We start from the raw sequence: 16,521 nt of genomic DNA, 5'->3' as shown, positions 1-16,521 counted from the left end.
GAGACAAGATGTGAAATAAAGAAAATAAGAGATTTATAAAACTGTACTTATTGGTACTGACCCCCAAAAAAGGCTAATCATATTTAGTTACTGTATGTTCATTTTTTTCAACCTCACCACAGCCCTAAAAATAATAGTGCTACAAAATTTTGAAGAAAATTCAACTGTGACATAATAATCAAACGCTATGCGTGAATATTAACTGGATGTTGGATGGAGGTGGTGGAAATAACTTTAAATACATTTTTGAGATAGCTGGGGAAACAGGAATAAGGACATTATATTACTGAATTTATGTTTATTTTCTTAGGTATGATAATGCTATTGTGGTTGTAATAAAGCAATGTCCTTATGCATGCTTAAGTGTTAAGTGTTGTGATGCTACAATTACTTTCCAATTATTCAGCCAAAACAAGTGTGTCAATACAGATTAAGCAAATGTGGAAAAATGTGAAAAACTGGTGAACAAAAGTTAAAGGTATTCAGGTAGTCACTGTGTATTCTTTCTATTTGTCAACAGGTTGGAAAATCTCAAAATAAAAAAGAAGCAATATAAAAAAATTAAGCAAATGCAACCGCTGAATAATGAAACTCTAAATATATAACAGAAACTGTATCATAACTGTTTAAATGATGGAAATATGGCTAGTGTGACCAGGGAACTGAATTTTTTTTTTAATTTTTTTTTTTTTTTTAATTTTTATTTTGGCTGTGCTGGGTCTTAGTTGCGGCATGTGGGATCTTTAGTTGCAGCATGCGGGCTTCTTAGTTGCGGCATGCATGTGGGATCTAGTTCCCCGATCAGGGATCGAACCTGGGGCCCCCTGTATTGGGAGCACAGGGTCTTACCCACTGGACCACCAGGGAAATCCCTGAATTTTTAATTTAATTTAAATAGCCACAAGTGTCTAGTAACTACTATACAAGTCAGAGCAGAGTTAAACTGTTAAGAAAAAATACAAACTTTATAGTGAATAATTTCAAATGTGCAAATAAATAAATAAATAAATTTAAAAACCATCAGAAAGTATAGCAAGAAGCACAGGGGACTTCCCTGGAGGTTCAGTGATTAAGATTCCACGCTTCCACTGGAAGGAGCATGGGTTCGATCCCTGGTCGGGGAACTAAGAGCGCATGCCACGCAGTGTGGCCAAAAAAAAAAAAAGAGAAAAGATAGAGGCACAGTTCCTTTCCTTCTGTCTACTTTTCAATGGTTGTCAAGTTTTCCGACTATGTATTAGTTTTATAATCAGAAAATAACTTTAGAAAAAATTAGTGTATATTATTATCGAAAAATCAGATTCACTGCTGAAGTTTCACTGGGTTGGATGAATTAATTTTGTCATTGTTATTAAGAAGTTACTTAAAATAATGTCAAATCAGTATGAATAAAAGTAAACTTTCTTTCTCAATTCTGAGGAAATAGTCATAAACAAAAACATTTAAGTCAAATGGTCTTACATTCCAGTCACCACTGAGGATATCTGCAAAACTCAGAAATTCACTGGCTCTCACAAGATCATCCACTTCTGTGAAGAAATCTACGTAGTTCTGGTGAAGATATAAATTAAATAATTCTCCTGGCATGTGTGACATTTCTACTACTTCCTATAAAAAGAAGTATATATAATTTTGGTAAAAATTCAGTGGTCAAATTTATATGGACACATATTTAATATTAATAGTAGACAGCGTGTAAATAGTATTAAGTGTTATTAAAGACTTTACCTCAGGTTGAACAAGCAATGTATCCCGCTCATACTCTGATAAATGAGAAGGCAATCGAGGTGAGTCTAATTCTGTTACAGATGCTCCTATTAAAAAAAATGTCTGGAGTTATTAAAAATAACACCACCTTTATAATTATATAGCACCTCTCATTTGAAGGTTTTTCAACAGTTGGTTTTAATGTTTAATCCCACTCATAATCCAAAAATACTCTATCTAAATACATTTTTCTGCTATGCCTTTCTTAGGTCCTGCCAAAGAGTATCTGACCTAGTCCTAGCTCTTTCTTGTAACTGAACCAAATATATGACATTTTAAAAAATGTATTTTATTTCAATTGTAAGATAATAACAGATTTTTTAAAAATGTATAAGGTTTTCTTACGTTTACAATATAGTATTTTCCCCAAAGCTCTGAAGAGAAAAAGAGAAACATCTTTGCCACCAATAGCTTGGACCTCTTGATTTTCAAATATCCTATCAGGTTTTTGTCTTCCTTTTGCTTTTGACAGCAGAGCATCTGATTTTAATGAAGACATTCGTTTTTTCCTTGGCCATAAATTGTTCTTTCCTAAATAATATACACCCAAGAAACAACATTTAAAATAAAATTAAAATATGAAAATTAAAACGGAGAACATTTCAGATATAGTTACACTAAGTGTTCTAATTTAAATGTTTTTCTAATAAATAATTATGAAGTATACAGAGTCCTCTTTCAGTTACTAAACTATTAAAACGAAATTAAATGTCATCTAAAAGTATGTCATGACACAGACTTCAAATTTTCACATACACAATGACATACTCTTAACATAGTCATATCACCTTGGTTTCTCACAGTGTTAATGGCAAGGTACTATTCTTGGTGCATGGTATGTACTAACTAATTTAGTCCTCATAACAACCCTATTAGAGGAGAACTATTATTATGCAGAGTAAAGAAATGAGACATAAAGAGGTTAAGTAACTGGCTAAAGGTCAGCAGCTAGTAAGTGATTTGAATCCAGACAGTCTGGTTCTGCAATCCATGCTTAACGACGATGCTATATTACTTCTTTACTGATTTGGGCAGTCTCCAATTTATGAATAAGCCCGTGTTCAAATTTCACTGGGAAATCTACTTTTTAAAACTCAGGGACTCCCTGGTGGTGCAGTGGTTAAGAATCTGCCTGCCAACGCACGGGTTCGATCCCTGGTCCGGGAAGACCTCATATGCTGCGGAGGAACTGAGCCCGTGTGCCACAACTACTGAAGCCCGGGTGCCTAGAGCCCATGCTCCGCAACAAGAGAAGCCACCGCAATAAGAAGCCTGCGCACTGCAACGAAGAGTAGCCCCCGCTCACCACAACTAGAGAAAGCCCCTGCGCAGCAACAAAGACCCAATGCACCCAGAAATAAATAAATTTATAACAAAACAAAAACAACTCAGAATGCATGACTTCAGAAAACCAGCCTGGAGTATTAGAAAAACACAGGATCTAGGTTTGAATCCTACTATTGTCTATCTCATTAGGCTGGTCTGAGAATTAAATGAAAAAACATAATTGCTAATACAGTTCCTGACCCACTATTATTTTCTTCCCTCTGAAATTTCTGAGCTCAGAGCAATAACATTATAAATGGTAGTTAGGATCCCAAACTGACCCATCCCTAATTCTAGTAGTGAACCTAAGCACAATTTACATTTATGTTTCTACAGCAAGAAGCAGAATTCTGGTTTCAGTTGTGTTAGGATGTCTATTTCTGTAGAGTTATTTGGAAAAACAGATGTCACTAAATGAACAGGTTACACTTGTGGGTAGAAACTAGGATTTCAGGTGCATTTTGAGATCTCCAAAGAGCTTTTAATTCTTTAAGGTCAATTCCTCAATGTTAAGCATCAAGTAGGTCACTTGTTAAATGTTTTCTGATGAAGACTGTATGCAGTAAATTATGATCATTAAGTGCAAAAATTAACTCATTGCTATTAGTGGGGCTATCTCTTTACTATAGCATGGCTAGGGACCCTTTTTATATATTAACAAGTGTAAATGCATTTGTTAAACATATCATATATGAACTATTATTAAATTCATTAACAGCTGGCCATTTGAGCACTGAATGTGTGTCAAGCACTGGAATAAACACTCTACAAGGATTACCTCACTCTTCACACATCTCGATCAGACAGGTTCTCATATAAAAGGTGAAAAAATAAAGGCATGGAAAGATTAAGTAACTTGCAAGATTCAGTCACTGAGAAGTGGCAGAGCCAGGATTTTCTCCCAGGAAGTCTCATTCCAAATTAACTTTGAAGGGTAAAGTGGCAAGCCACGTAAATAAATCAGCTTTTGTCTCAGATATATAAATATATATGGTGACACATAGTGGTGTGTGTATGCATGTGTACATACGTAATTTTATTACACTGTCTCAATAAAAAAATAGTAAGTGGAGATAGGTATATACCAATTTTAAGTTAAAATGTTTAGTTTAATTTCATTTCATGAACCATTAAGAAAAAGTTAGTCACCTATAAAATACCATAAGAGTGTATCTTTTCCAGTTACCTGTTGAAGAAGAAAACTGGAGGCTGTTTATTGCACTTCTGATATCACCAGAACATCCTTGACAGAGCAACTCTAGAGAAGTTTTATCAGGGACAACAATCTTTCCTCCATCCTAAAATGAAAAAATTAAAATTAAAAAAGCTATTTTCTAAGCAAAAAACAAACAAAACCACCTATTTTCTAAACTTAATGGAAGTATAATAGAATCTTTCCAATTTGAATGCTAAAAAGCCTACATGTTAAACAGTAGTCTGCTTATGAAGGTACAAGTGTCAATGACATCACAGTTTAAGGTAAAATTTCAAGGTTATAAAATATCGTTTTACTTTTTTACTTGGACTAGGTTATATTTTGAAGTTCTCTCTCTTTCACTATATACATACATATATACAAATATATATAAACACACACACACACTCACACACAAATGCATAAATACGTGAATACGATATATCACCTATCACACCCTTGGTAGATCAAGTATAAGACAAGAAAAACTTATCCTCTCTTCCCCCTCAGAAACTCTTAATAGTTACTGACAACATAACTTAAGCTGAATTCATGTGATTGTTCATAGATGATCCCATTTCAGCTCTTGATAGAAAAATAGTACTGTGCTACGATCTTCAATATATTTTTAACTTTATTAACCAAAGCTGTTTCAAAAGTTCTTTATGAAAGTTATCCTTTTGCTCCACAGATCCCAACTTTGTAACATTTGTTACCACTTTAGGAGGAGCCTTTCCAGACCACTTTTTGTGCACACATATCTGTAAGTATATATAGTATCTGTAAGTATATTCAGAGTTAATTTTTTAAACGTAAGTGGGATTATATCATATGTATTATTCTATGAATTAACACCATTCTTTGTGATCTTTCTATGTTAGTACCTTTAAGTCTACATAATTTAAAAAAAAATATTATGGGTAGACAGTAATTTAACTAATATTTCCCCAAATGAAGGGACATTTACATTGTTTCCACTTTTTTACTATTCCAGACCTATATATATACTATATATACAGCTGACCCTTGAATAATGTGGGGTTAGGGACGCCAGCCCTCCTCACAGTCGAAAATCCAAGTGTAACTTATAGCTTGCCCTCTGTAGCCGTGGTTCTGCATCCTCGGATTCAACCAATCATGGATCAGTAGTACTGCAGCATTCACTACTGAAAGAAATGCACATATATGTGGCCCATGCAGTTCAAACCCATGTTGCTCAAGGGTCAACTGTATACCTTTGCCAACATGCATGAACATTTCTGTAGAAGCAGAGTGCCCTTCAAAGTGTCTGTAACATTTACCAGTTTTATTTTTCCTAGCAATGGTAGGTGAGAGTGTTCATTTTTCCATATCTTTGGCAACCCTGTATATAAATCTTAAATTTTTTGTACTCTGATATGTGAAAAATGTTACCTGGTTTAAATATGAATTTCTCTGATTACTACGTAGGGCTGAACACCTCTCATGTTTACTATCCATTTGTATTTCTTTGTGTACTGGCTTCTGTTCTTAGCCTTTTTTTTTTGTAGGCATATTTTTATGTATTCAGGTATTAGTGGGGCTTCCCTGGCGGCCCATTGGTTAAGAATCCGTCTGCCAGTGCAAGGGACATGGGTTCGAGCCCTGGTCTGGGAAGATCCCACATGCCGTGGAACAGCTAAGCCCGTGCGCCGCAGCTACTGAGCCTGCGCTCTAGAGCCTGCAAGCCACAACTACTGAAGCCTGTGCTCTAGAACCCATGCTCCGCAACAAGAGAAGCCACCGCAATAAGTCCGCGCACCGCAATGAAGAGTAGCTCCCCCTTGCCACAAGTAGAGAAAGCCCACACACGGCAACGAAGACCCAACACAGCCAAAAATAAAATAAATAGAAAATATAAAAATATATTCAGGTATTAATGCTTTTCTGTTAAAAAACTGCAAATATTTTCTTTCATTCTCATGCTTGTTTTTTATCTTTGTTTACCATGCCTTCTGTCATTTCCTAAGTTTTCCATTTTTTCTGAAGTAAATCCATGGCTTTCAGGTTTTTGTTTCTTGCTTAGAAGACTTTCCCCCAACCCAAAGTCAGTATTTTTTCCTAATACTCTTCTAATTTTTGTATTCAAATCTTTAATCAAGGTTTAAATTATTTTTGTGCATAGTATGAACTAAAGAGGCAACCTTATGTTTTTCTATACGAATATCCAATTGTTCCAACACCAGTTGTTAACCGTAATAGTCTACTTTCCTTCCCCAGTGATGTAAAATACCACTTCCATTATATAAAAAATTCCCATTTACACATACTGATCTATTTCTGTGCTGTCTTCTCATTTTATTCTTCCATTTGTCTATTACTGTGCTAATACCACACTGCTGTACTTCCTATAGTTTCATCATATTATGTTCCAATACCTAGACAGCAAGTCTCCCTTCATCACTCTTTTACAAAATTTTCTTGCTCATGCCTTCTCTTCCAGATTAACTTTATTTTTATTGGGACTATATTTACCTTAAAAATTGTTTTGAGAGGAGTACTTGTTTTTGAAAAATTCTAGATATGGATTACTTGCCAGTAAGGAAATATAATTTGAAATTATAATCCTTGGTAGCTGAAGAAAATACTATGGATGTTAATTACTGTGCACATGGCAAATATGGCTAAGATGTATGATCAGCAGTTCCTTCCACACTTTATATACCTCATGATATCAGAAAAGACTAAAGATCTTTCTTCCTATGAATACAGAGAAACATTTATTTAACTTAAAGAAAAACACTTAAGATATTCAACACTCTTTCTTATTATAACTCATTCACTTAAGATGTCAACACTCTTCCCTAATATAATTAACTAAGCTACAGAATACCAGAGATTAAACTCTCCTTTAAATCTTCTTATACTATCATTATCATCCTTGGAGACTCCAGACAGTATCATAACATTTCATTTTATATTTGATTTATATTTATATGTAAATATTGTGCTTGTTGCTGCTCCTTTTATGTAACATATCAGTGATGATATCAAAAGTATACTAGCTCTAAAATTCTTGCAGGTCAACTATTTAAGGTAAAGCACATTAACCACATAACAAAGAAGTTATGGTATCTCCTTTTACTAACTTGCTAGAGTAAATGCCATTTGCAATTTAATGACTTAGTCTTAAAAGAAGTTGTGAGTAACATGATACAGTAGTATGACGCTATTTTTATTTCTTCAATGTTTAATAAATATTTAAATATAGTTTATAATTATCATGCTTATAGTAGAAAACATAGATTTTTTTCAAAAAGACAATAAAAAAATCACAAGTAATCCTACCATCCAGAATCACACTTAGCATTTTTATGTATTTCTTCTAGTATGTATAGGTTTATGTATATATGTGCATTGTGTTGTCATTGACAACTGTATGTTTTGTTTTAGCACAGTGAATTGGAGTCAGAACAAAACTTAAACTCATCTGATACTTAATAGTCATGGAATATTATTCGAGTTATTTCCCTCGAAAGTTCAGCTTCCTTACCTATAAAATGGGGATAATTCTGTATGGTTGTGGTGAGGGTTTAATAAGATCAGGTACGTAAAAATACTTTGCATAGGGCTTGACAGATATATCAAGGGCTGGAAACACCATTTCTATTGTTAGAATTATCATATAACTTTGCATCTTGTTATTTTTAACTTGACATTAAATTGTATTTCCCCATGTCACTGAATATTTTCAAAACGCTAATTAATGACATAATAGTTCACCACAGTAACTGCTCCCTCTATTACTGGACTCAGGGTGTTTCTAATATTTCACTATTAATACTTGTACTTATTCAGCTAAGTGCTCTACATACATACATTATTTTGTTTAATCCTCAAAATAACCTCTCCCTTGGAGAATTCCCTCAGTTCCTGTGATCCAGCACTCCAAATATATTATGATGTAAGATCCAGTTGATTTATAGCAGTAGGGCCCCCTAGAACCATGCTACTGGGAGTAGAAGTTTCATCAATTTATTTTAACATCATCTTGATTTGAAAGATAGAGAAAAATGATGCGTTAAAACTAACAGCTATGGGACTTCCCTGTGGCACAGTGGTTAAGAATCCGCCTGCCAATGCAGGGGACACGGGTTCAAGCCCTGGTCTGGGAAGATCCCACATGCCGCGGAGCAACTAAGCCCGTGCGCCACAACTACTGAGCCCGCGTGCCACAACTACTGAAGCCCGCGCTCCTGGAGCCCGTGCTCTGCAACAGGAGAGGCCACTGCAACGAGAGGTCTAGGCACACAACGAAGAGTAGCCCCTGCTGGCCGCAACTAGAGAAAGCCCCCATGCAGCAACGAAGACCCAAAGCAGCCAAATAAATAAATAAATAAATAAAATAAATTTATGGGGGGAAAAGGTAACAGCTATTTCAGGGACTTCACTGATGGCGCAGTGGATAAGACTCTGTGCTCCCAATGCAGGGGGCCCGGGTTCAATCCCTGGTCAGGGAACTAGATTCCACATGCATGCCGCAACTAAGATTTCGCATGCCACAACTAAGGAGCCTACCTGCCGCAACTAAGACCCCGCGCAACCAAATTAAAAAAAAAAAAAAAAAAGTACAGCTATTTCAGAACAATGTTAGTATACTTAACAATATTGAACTGGATGGTTAAAAATGGTTAAGATGTTTCTAATACATAATACAGCTAATAATACTGTATTACATATTTGAAAATTGCTAAGAGAAAAAAATCTTAAATGTTCTCACCACAAAAAACAAATGGTAATTACATGACATGATGGAGGTGTTAGATAACCCTATGGTGGTAATCATTTTTCATTACATAAGTTTATCAAATCAATGTGTCATACACCTTAAACTTACATGATGTTATACGTCAGTTATATCTCAATAAAGCTGGAATAAAATGGTTAAGATAGTAAATTTTATGATATGTATTTTTATCAAAATAAAAAATACATTAAATCTTTAAAAAGTGACAACAGGACAAAAGTAGAGTTGGACTGTTGCTGACTAATGGACCTAGATACCAGAAAACAGCTTCTTGATAACAGATACAATTTAGAACACTAAGCCAAGCAAAGGGAAATTTACCTCAATGTGAAAAAGAAAATTAAGTTTAAAAGTAGAAAAAGGTTAAGGATTTTTAAAATTAGTATTTCCTACATTTTCTAAAATGACGTGCTTTATGAGCGTAATTAAAATTCTTTAATTTTAAAAACTGAAATAGTTTGTATCTCTAACTCCTCAAGTTTATATAATACTACTTAAGTTTGGCTTCTATAATTACAATGTAAGATTCAAATTAATCAGTTCTTAAAAGACTTACCTTATTAGCTTCTTTTGTCACTATTCGATTAAGAAATTTCATCATAATTGTTGGTGCCACAGGGTTGAAACTGTCAAAGTTTTATAAAGAAAGATAGTGGTTACGTGATTAATTAAAAAATACAGTACGTACATGAAATTTTAAGCAGAAATTTCATTCTTACCTAATATTTGATATAGCACACTCTTCCTGAATTTCTTTGGGAAACAGTAACCTTTGATTATTACCTCCACTGAGACTGTCAGAGATTATAAATATTAGAGGACATCGACCAATCTGCACGTACTTCCTAAAATAACAAAAGATAGCAAGCAAGTAAACAAATGGGACCTAATGAAACTTAAAAGCTTTTGCACAGCAAAGGAAACCATAAACAAGACCAAAAGACAACCCTCAGAATGAGAGAAAATATTTGCAAATGAAGCAACTGACAAAGGACTAATCTCCAAACTTTACAAGCAGCTCATGCAGCTCAATATCAAAAATACAAAAAACCCAATCCAAAAATGGGCAGAAGACCTAAATAGACATTTCTCCAAAGGAGATATACAGATTGCCAAAAACACATGAAAGAATGCTCAACATCATTAATCATTAGAGAAATGCAAATCAAAACTACAATGAGGTATCATCTCACACTGGTCAGAATGGCCATCATCAAAAAAATCTACAAACAATAAATGCTGGAGAGGGTGTGGAGAAAAGGGAACCCTCTTGCACTGTTGGTGGGAATGTAAATTGATAACAGCCACTATGGAGAACAGTATGGAGGTTCCTTAAAAAACTAAAAATAGAACTACCATACGACCCAGCAATCCCACTACTGGGCATATACCCTGAGAAAACCATAATTCAAAGAGTCATGTACCAAAATGTTCATTGCAGCTCTATTTACAATAGCCAGGACATGGAAGCAACCTAAGTGCCCATCAACAGATGAATGGATAAAGAAGATGTGGCACATACATACAATGGAATATTACTCAGCCATAAAAAGAAACGAAATTGAGTTATTTGTAGTGAGGTGGATGGACCTAGAGTCTGTCATACAGAGTGAAGTAAGTCAGAAAGAGAGAAACAAATACCATATGCTAACACATATATATGGAATCTAAGGAAAAAAAAAAAAGGTCATGAAGAACCTAGGGGCAAGATGGGAATAAAGACACAGACCTACTAGAGAATGGACTTGAGGATATGGGGAGGGGGAAGGGGAAGCTGGGACAAAGTGAGAGAGTGACATGGACATATATACACTACCAAATGTAAAATAGATAGCTAGTGGGAAGCAGCCACATAGCACAGGGAGATCAGCTCGGTGCTTTGTGACCACCTAGAGGGGTGGGATAGGGAGGGTGGGAGGGAGGGAGATGCAAGAGGGAAGAGATATGGGAACATATGTATATGTATAACTGATTCACTTTGTTATAAAGCAGAAACTAACACACGATTGTAAAGCAATTATACTCCAATAAAGATGTTAAAAAAAGAAAAAAGATAGCAAGCAAGGTTGAAATTTAAACCACCTGCCATTTAATCTGGAGTTTTAGAAAAGTTCACTGAAACTCACCTCAGAACTTCATGTAAAGTATGAGAATCTCGATAAAACTGGTTAGGTAAATCCTACCAAAAACAAAGGAGAAATATTAGCTCAGTTTTATTCCCATGTAAATTTATTTTCAGATTTATATTTACCAAAACAGGAAAAATGTTATCTATTCAATGTACTGTAACCAGAACTTTTGTAGAAATTAAGGGAGACATCAGATAGCTGGTATCCTAAATAGTAATACACATCAATGGGATTTTGATAGCAAATTCATTAGGGTCACTACAGATTATAACATTTTTACTAAGACGTCACTTTCCAAATGTTTTTTGCCTTTCTATACTTAGGCCATTAAATTCTTAAAGTTCATTAACCTGTAGCTACTCTATCCAAGTTTACTGCAAAAAACTTTAGGTTTCTTCTATTACACAAAGCCTTTATGTTATATTTTACCAGTACTAATACTATGGAGAGAGTAAATGTCATTATCACATAAAATATATCTTACAATTGTTTACTCAATAGTTATAGCAGAATTTCAAAAGCTGTCCTTACTTCAACTAGAATTATCTTCTTATCAGTTCTCAGATCATCTCCAAGCATTTGTAGTTTGTTATATTTTGTCGCTCTTAGTAGAAACTCTTTAAAAACTGCTATCTGAGACTGATAAGGAAATACATGGAAGCTTGATTCTGAAAGGAAACATATTTAATACTTTTATTTTCAACCAAATATACACACCAATATTATACATATGTATGTAATATACATATACATTAATGAATACATTTACATATACATGAAGGAGCACACAATATTGTAGACTGTTTTTTAATTAGGCAAAACTGTTCAAATTTAAAATAGAATATTCATTTCAAAAGACAAAAGTCACTATGAACAACAGTAACTTTTCTGTACCAATGAAGGTAATATGGAGTTAACTGATTTCAGAACACAGCTGTTAGTATAAAAGTCATACAATTGGTAAAAATATTTATGACTCTGCCTACACATTGAAGATTCTCCCAATTAGTGCATGACTATAAATGAGCTGTTTTCAATAACAGTAAGTTTTAATTTAATTTAATAATAAGTTTTGGGCTTCCCTGGTGGTGCAGTGGTTAAGAATCCGCCTGCAAATGCAGGGGACACGGGTTCAAGCCCTGGTCTGGGAAGATCCCACATGCCGCGGAGCAACTAAGCCCATGCGCCACAACTACTGAGCCTGTGCTCTAGAGCCCGCGAGCCACAACTACTGAGCCCGTGTGCCATAACTACTGAAGCCCGCGTGCCTAGAGCCCGTGCTCTGCAACAAGAGAAGCCACCGCAATGAGAAGCCCGTGCACGGCAACGAAGAGTAGCCCCTGCTTGCTGCAACTAGAGAAAGCCCGCGCACAGCAACGAAGACCCAATGCAGCCAAAAATAAATAAATAAATTTTAAAAATAAACAAACAAACAAAAAAACCCATATACCCAGTAGGGTCTTAGAAATCTTAAAGATATAGATGGGGGGCTTGTTACAAACTTCCTGTAAACCAGACTTTCCCCACTATTTCCACTACCTTCAGAGCAAACCTTACCAGGATTAAATATCTCCTTGAAATCATCATTTTGGAATTGTGGTAAAACTGGATTAATCCACTCTTGTACTTGAATACCATGCTCCTTTGACAGTATTTTTATAGTTGTTGTTTTTCCACATCCAGGGGGTCCTGTTATTAATAAAATAGATCCACCCTAAAACCAAATATAAACATGAATAAAAAATCAAAATCATTGGAATGCTAGAATATTATGTTTGAATATTCTTTCTAAATATTAATTACCTCTACAGATATTTACTGAATGTCGGGTATAAGCAGACTAAATTTCATGATGCTAGCTGGAATAAACCAGCTTTAGATAAGAGAATCTTATTTCCTGAACTTCTAAGCATAGCTTCTGATAATTCCTCAATTCTTGCATTATGTTCCTCCCAAGGACTACTCAGTAGCCAAATTAAAACAACTTCAGCTAGATTAAAGAGGTAATGTCTGAAACAAGTATTTTCAGGGGTTACCTGAACTCATAAAATTCAACCTTAATACAGACCTCTCTTTGGATTATATACTTCAATATTATATAAGTATAATATTCTTATGGAAAAACCTCAGTTTAGATATCAGATTCTTTAAGAAATGTATATTAAGAAATATATTACCAGAGACAGGACTCTAAAGACAGACTAGAGGATGCAGCTACCAGTAACATTCCCTCATTCAGTAAATCTGATAAAAAAGTTAAAACTGAAAAATTATCAGGGGAAGATGTCCTACACATAATGGTGGGCTGTAATCCTTGCTCATTTGTTTACCTTTATTAACTACAGTAAATAAGGGCCTGTATACCTGGACCCAGAGAAGAGCCAGTTACACTTTAATTTTATTATTTATTTATTTATGTTTTGGTCATGCTGTGCGGCTTGTGGAAAGAGAAGGTGAAGGCAACTGTACTAGATTTTAAAAGCCCTAAGAGATAGAACAATCAAATGTAACGGGTGGTCCTTGATTAGATACTGGTTGTAACAAACCAGATATAAAAGACAACTGGAAAAATGTGAGTATGAACTGAGCATTAGATAACATTAGAGAATTAAATGCCAAACATTTATAATTTACGTTAAAATACTCATGGGAGAAAATGATGGGTATTTTTTACAGGTACATGAATATTCACTTACTATTCTATTTTTACTATTCTATTTTTTCTTTATGTTTCAAGAATCTCAAAATTAAAAAAGTTTAAAAAGAGAGAGAGAGAATATTCTAGCTTGGGGGCCAAGGGTAATTATGGAATTAGGAAGTGAAAGAAAAAACATAAGCGTAAGATGAATGACTATTTTAGGCTATATTTAATACAGAAACTAATATGCAATTTGCCTACTTGCTTTAGTGTGAGATAATCTGATATGCTAAATATATTAGCACCCTAATGGTTTACTATGCTTTATATATAAGAGGGAAAAAGAGGTACAAGTCAAGGGGGAAACGCAAAGTCTCTTGAGTGTTTTAATGAGGAAGAAGTAGTAAGGTCAGACAGTTTTCTACTGCAGGTGATCTGGACTTATGAGAACAAAGTCAACATGAAAGTTTTTAACTTCTTATAACCAACTAGAAGCCAGAGAAACATCTGAGGCCAAATGTTTTTAAACACATTTCTTATTTAGTTACCTGCTTTGGCTGCCTTTCTAAGACTTCAGCTTTTAACCAGGTTTCAACTTCTTCAATTTTCTTTTTATGCACAGCAAGTTCATGCTAAAATTTTCAAGTTTCAAATAAAACATTTTAACTCAAAAATTTTTGATACATCAGCACAGGTTAATCTACACATTTTTAATGAAAAAAACTAGAAACAAGTAACATGATATAGTAATAAAAAGGTCCTTTTGATTATACTTAATTCAATTCTTTATATTGATATGGAAAAATTCTATTCTTAAACTGACCCCAGTATATGAAAATTTGAGGCACATATGCAATTATAAAATATTTTAAACTCCTGTAATACATTTTGGGAAGAGGATTAATAGGGAGGGGTATTACATTTAGCAAAAAATTAAATGGATCAAGTCTATGTTGGGGGTTAAATTAAATCGAAGACAAATAACCAATGGTATACCTTCTGAATAACTGTTGGGAAAATTTGAGCCTTGGAATATAAAAAACCTAGAAATTATTATTCTTTTTCTAATTCATTTAGGCAGAAAGATTTTTATGAATAATATCTGAAAATGCACATCCCTCTCCTTCCTGAAACTAAATTACGTAGACTTGTTTGTATGCCATTTGTTACCTGCGTTTCTGGTTTGTATTTATCCACCCATGGTTCATTTTCTGACAGATATTCTTTTGAATTTTCTAGACCATAAATCTGCTTTGAGGAAGATAGGTTTCCTCTTTTTCTAGCTGGAAATTTGCTACTTTCTAGTGTGGAAGACACCTTTTTTCTTCTAAGACTTGAGTTATTCACACCTAATGATGTGGCAGTAATAGTAGAGATGCTTGTAGTCTCCGAAAAATCATCAAATGATGAGTCTACCCAGTTTGTTGTCTGAAAAAAAGAAACCACGTAAACACTATTACATTTTTTTTGCATCTATTCCCTATATAACTAAACTACTCTATTAAAAAAATTCTTATACTTGTAACATTTAAAATAAAAATCTCACAAATTAACTCTTTAAATAAAATTGACTCTGTATTAGTCATTTTTGTACTTTACAATAAGCATAAATGTATACTTATCTACTTGACCATGGTAATGATGGATGTCATATAAATGAATAGAGAATACAAACTTAATTCCTTTTATTAATTATAATCTTCCCAGAATAAAGATTAGACTGATACTTTAAAAACTCATTTGTAGCCCTGAAACACAAATATTAAAATTACCTACCAAAAAAGAAGTAAAACAGAATAAAGAAAAAAAGGCATTATTTTAACCATGTAGAGCAGTAAGAAAAGTAACACTTCTGCCTTGACCAGGTTAATACATTCACAAACTAAGAACCATTTTATACATTCAAATAATCCCTACTGGCTTTAAGAGATGTGAAGATAGGTCTAAGAATACTGAAGCTATGAATAGTTTGTAATTATGACTTGATTATATTTTTCTTCAGCTCATGAAGCAACTAATATGTTTATGAAAGGGAGGCAGGCTTTCCAGGGAGGGTGATTTGTCAGATTTGTTTAGGAAAAAGAGTACTGGTTTAAGAGAGCAGGAAAATCAGTGAGTTCTATTTCATGGTCTTCTGGTTTATAGAAACTATTAACCCCTCTACGTTTCCCTCCAACATTTCCTTTTCTTTAAAATCCTTTGTAAGAATACATAGAGAAAAATGCTAAGTTAAGCAATTTTAACCTAAAAATATTTAGGAGTATTAAAAAGCGTTCTTTTTTTAATAATTAGAATTTTAAAAGTGGACTTTTTCTTAACATTCCAACAGTATAAATCTAAAAAAATCTAGCTTAGTACCTGACTTTTGTAATTCCCTGCCTGACTAACAAGATTATATTTTCCTTAAAGAATACCCAACCATAGTTGTGAACGATTTATTTGACAGCGTTCCTTTCTGGAAGACAAACAAAACAAAAAACAGAGGTTGGAGCTGAAAGTAGGCTCGGGAGAAGCAATACTTACAAGTATTTTATGAATGTGAAATCAAACTTCATTCCTTTTATAAACAGAATCTAGGATTATGATCAGCAGTGGGTAAAGAAATGAAGACGTTTTGGAAAAAAAATTTTAGTCATAGCTACCCAATTCATTTCCTCCTCTTTAAAAAGACTATTACTAGTATTACAATTTTGGCCCCTTT

General features: G+C 34.1%; 2 protein-coding genes across 8 annotated transcripts in view; one reads left to right on the top strand and one right to left on the bottom strand.

The window, feature by feature from the left end:
• LOC309619161 (survival motor neuron protein) overlaps positions 1–16,521 on the top strand; it is a 261,837-nt gene that overhangs the window by 235,476 nt on the left and 9,840 nt on the right. The window lies entirely within an intron of this gene.
• The window catches only part of RAD17 (RAD17 checkpoint clamp loader component), a 29,462-nt gene that overhangs the window by 10,830 nt on the left and 2,111 nt on the right, over positions 1–16,521 (bottom strand). For 4 of the 7 annotated variants that reach the window (XM_082373560.1, XM_082373566.1, XM_082373565.1 and 1 more), the window contains 12 exons: positions 14,991–15,248; positions 14,369–14,452; positions 12,740–12,896; positions 11,714–11,850; positions 11,180–11,232; positions 9,773–9,898; positions 9,610–9,679; positions 5,005–5,049; positions 4,280–4,391; positions 2,113–2,298; positions 1,729–1,814; positions 1,462–1,608 (listed from right to left, as the gene is read on the bottom strand). In XM_082373560.1, coding sequence (XP_082229686.1) covers positions 1,462–1,608; positions 1,729–1,814; positions 2,113–2,298; positions 4,280–4,391; positions 5,005–5,049; positions 9,610–9,679; positions 9,773–9,898; positions 11,180–11,232; positions 11,714–11,850; positions 12,740–12,896; positions 14,369–14,452; positions 14,991–15,248 — 1,461 coding nt within the window. The remainder of the gene's footprint in view (positions 1–1,461; positions 1,609–1,728; positions 1,815–2,112; positions 2,299–4,279; positions 4,392–5,004; positions 5,050–9,609; positions 9,680–9,772; positions 9,899–11,179; positions 11,233–11,713; positions 11,851–12,739; positions 12,897–14,368; positions 14,453–14,990; positions 15,249–16,521) is intronic. The other 3 variants (XM_082373561.1, XM_082373564.1, XM_082373562.1) reach the window with 2 other exon arrangements.

Source organism: Balaenoptera borealis (genome assembly GCF_965194805.1).
Source record: "Balaenoptera borealis genome assembly, chromosome: 2".
NCBI lineage: Eukaryota > Metazoa > Chordata > Mammalia > Artiodactyla > Balaenopteridae > Balaenoptera > Balaenoptera borealis.
The sequence above is the reverse complement of the archived record's forward strand: the minus strand, read 5'-3'. Positions and strand labels throughout refer to the sequence as shown.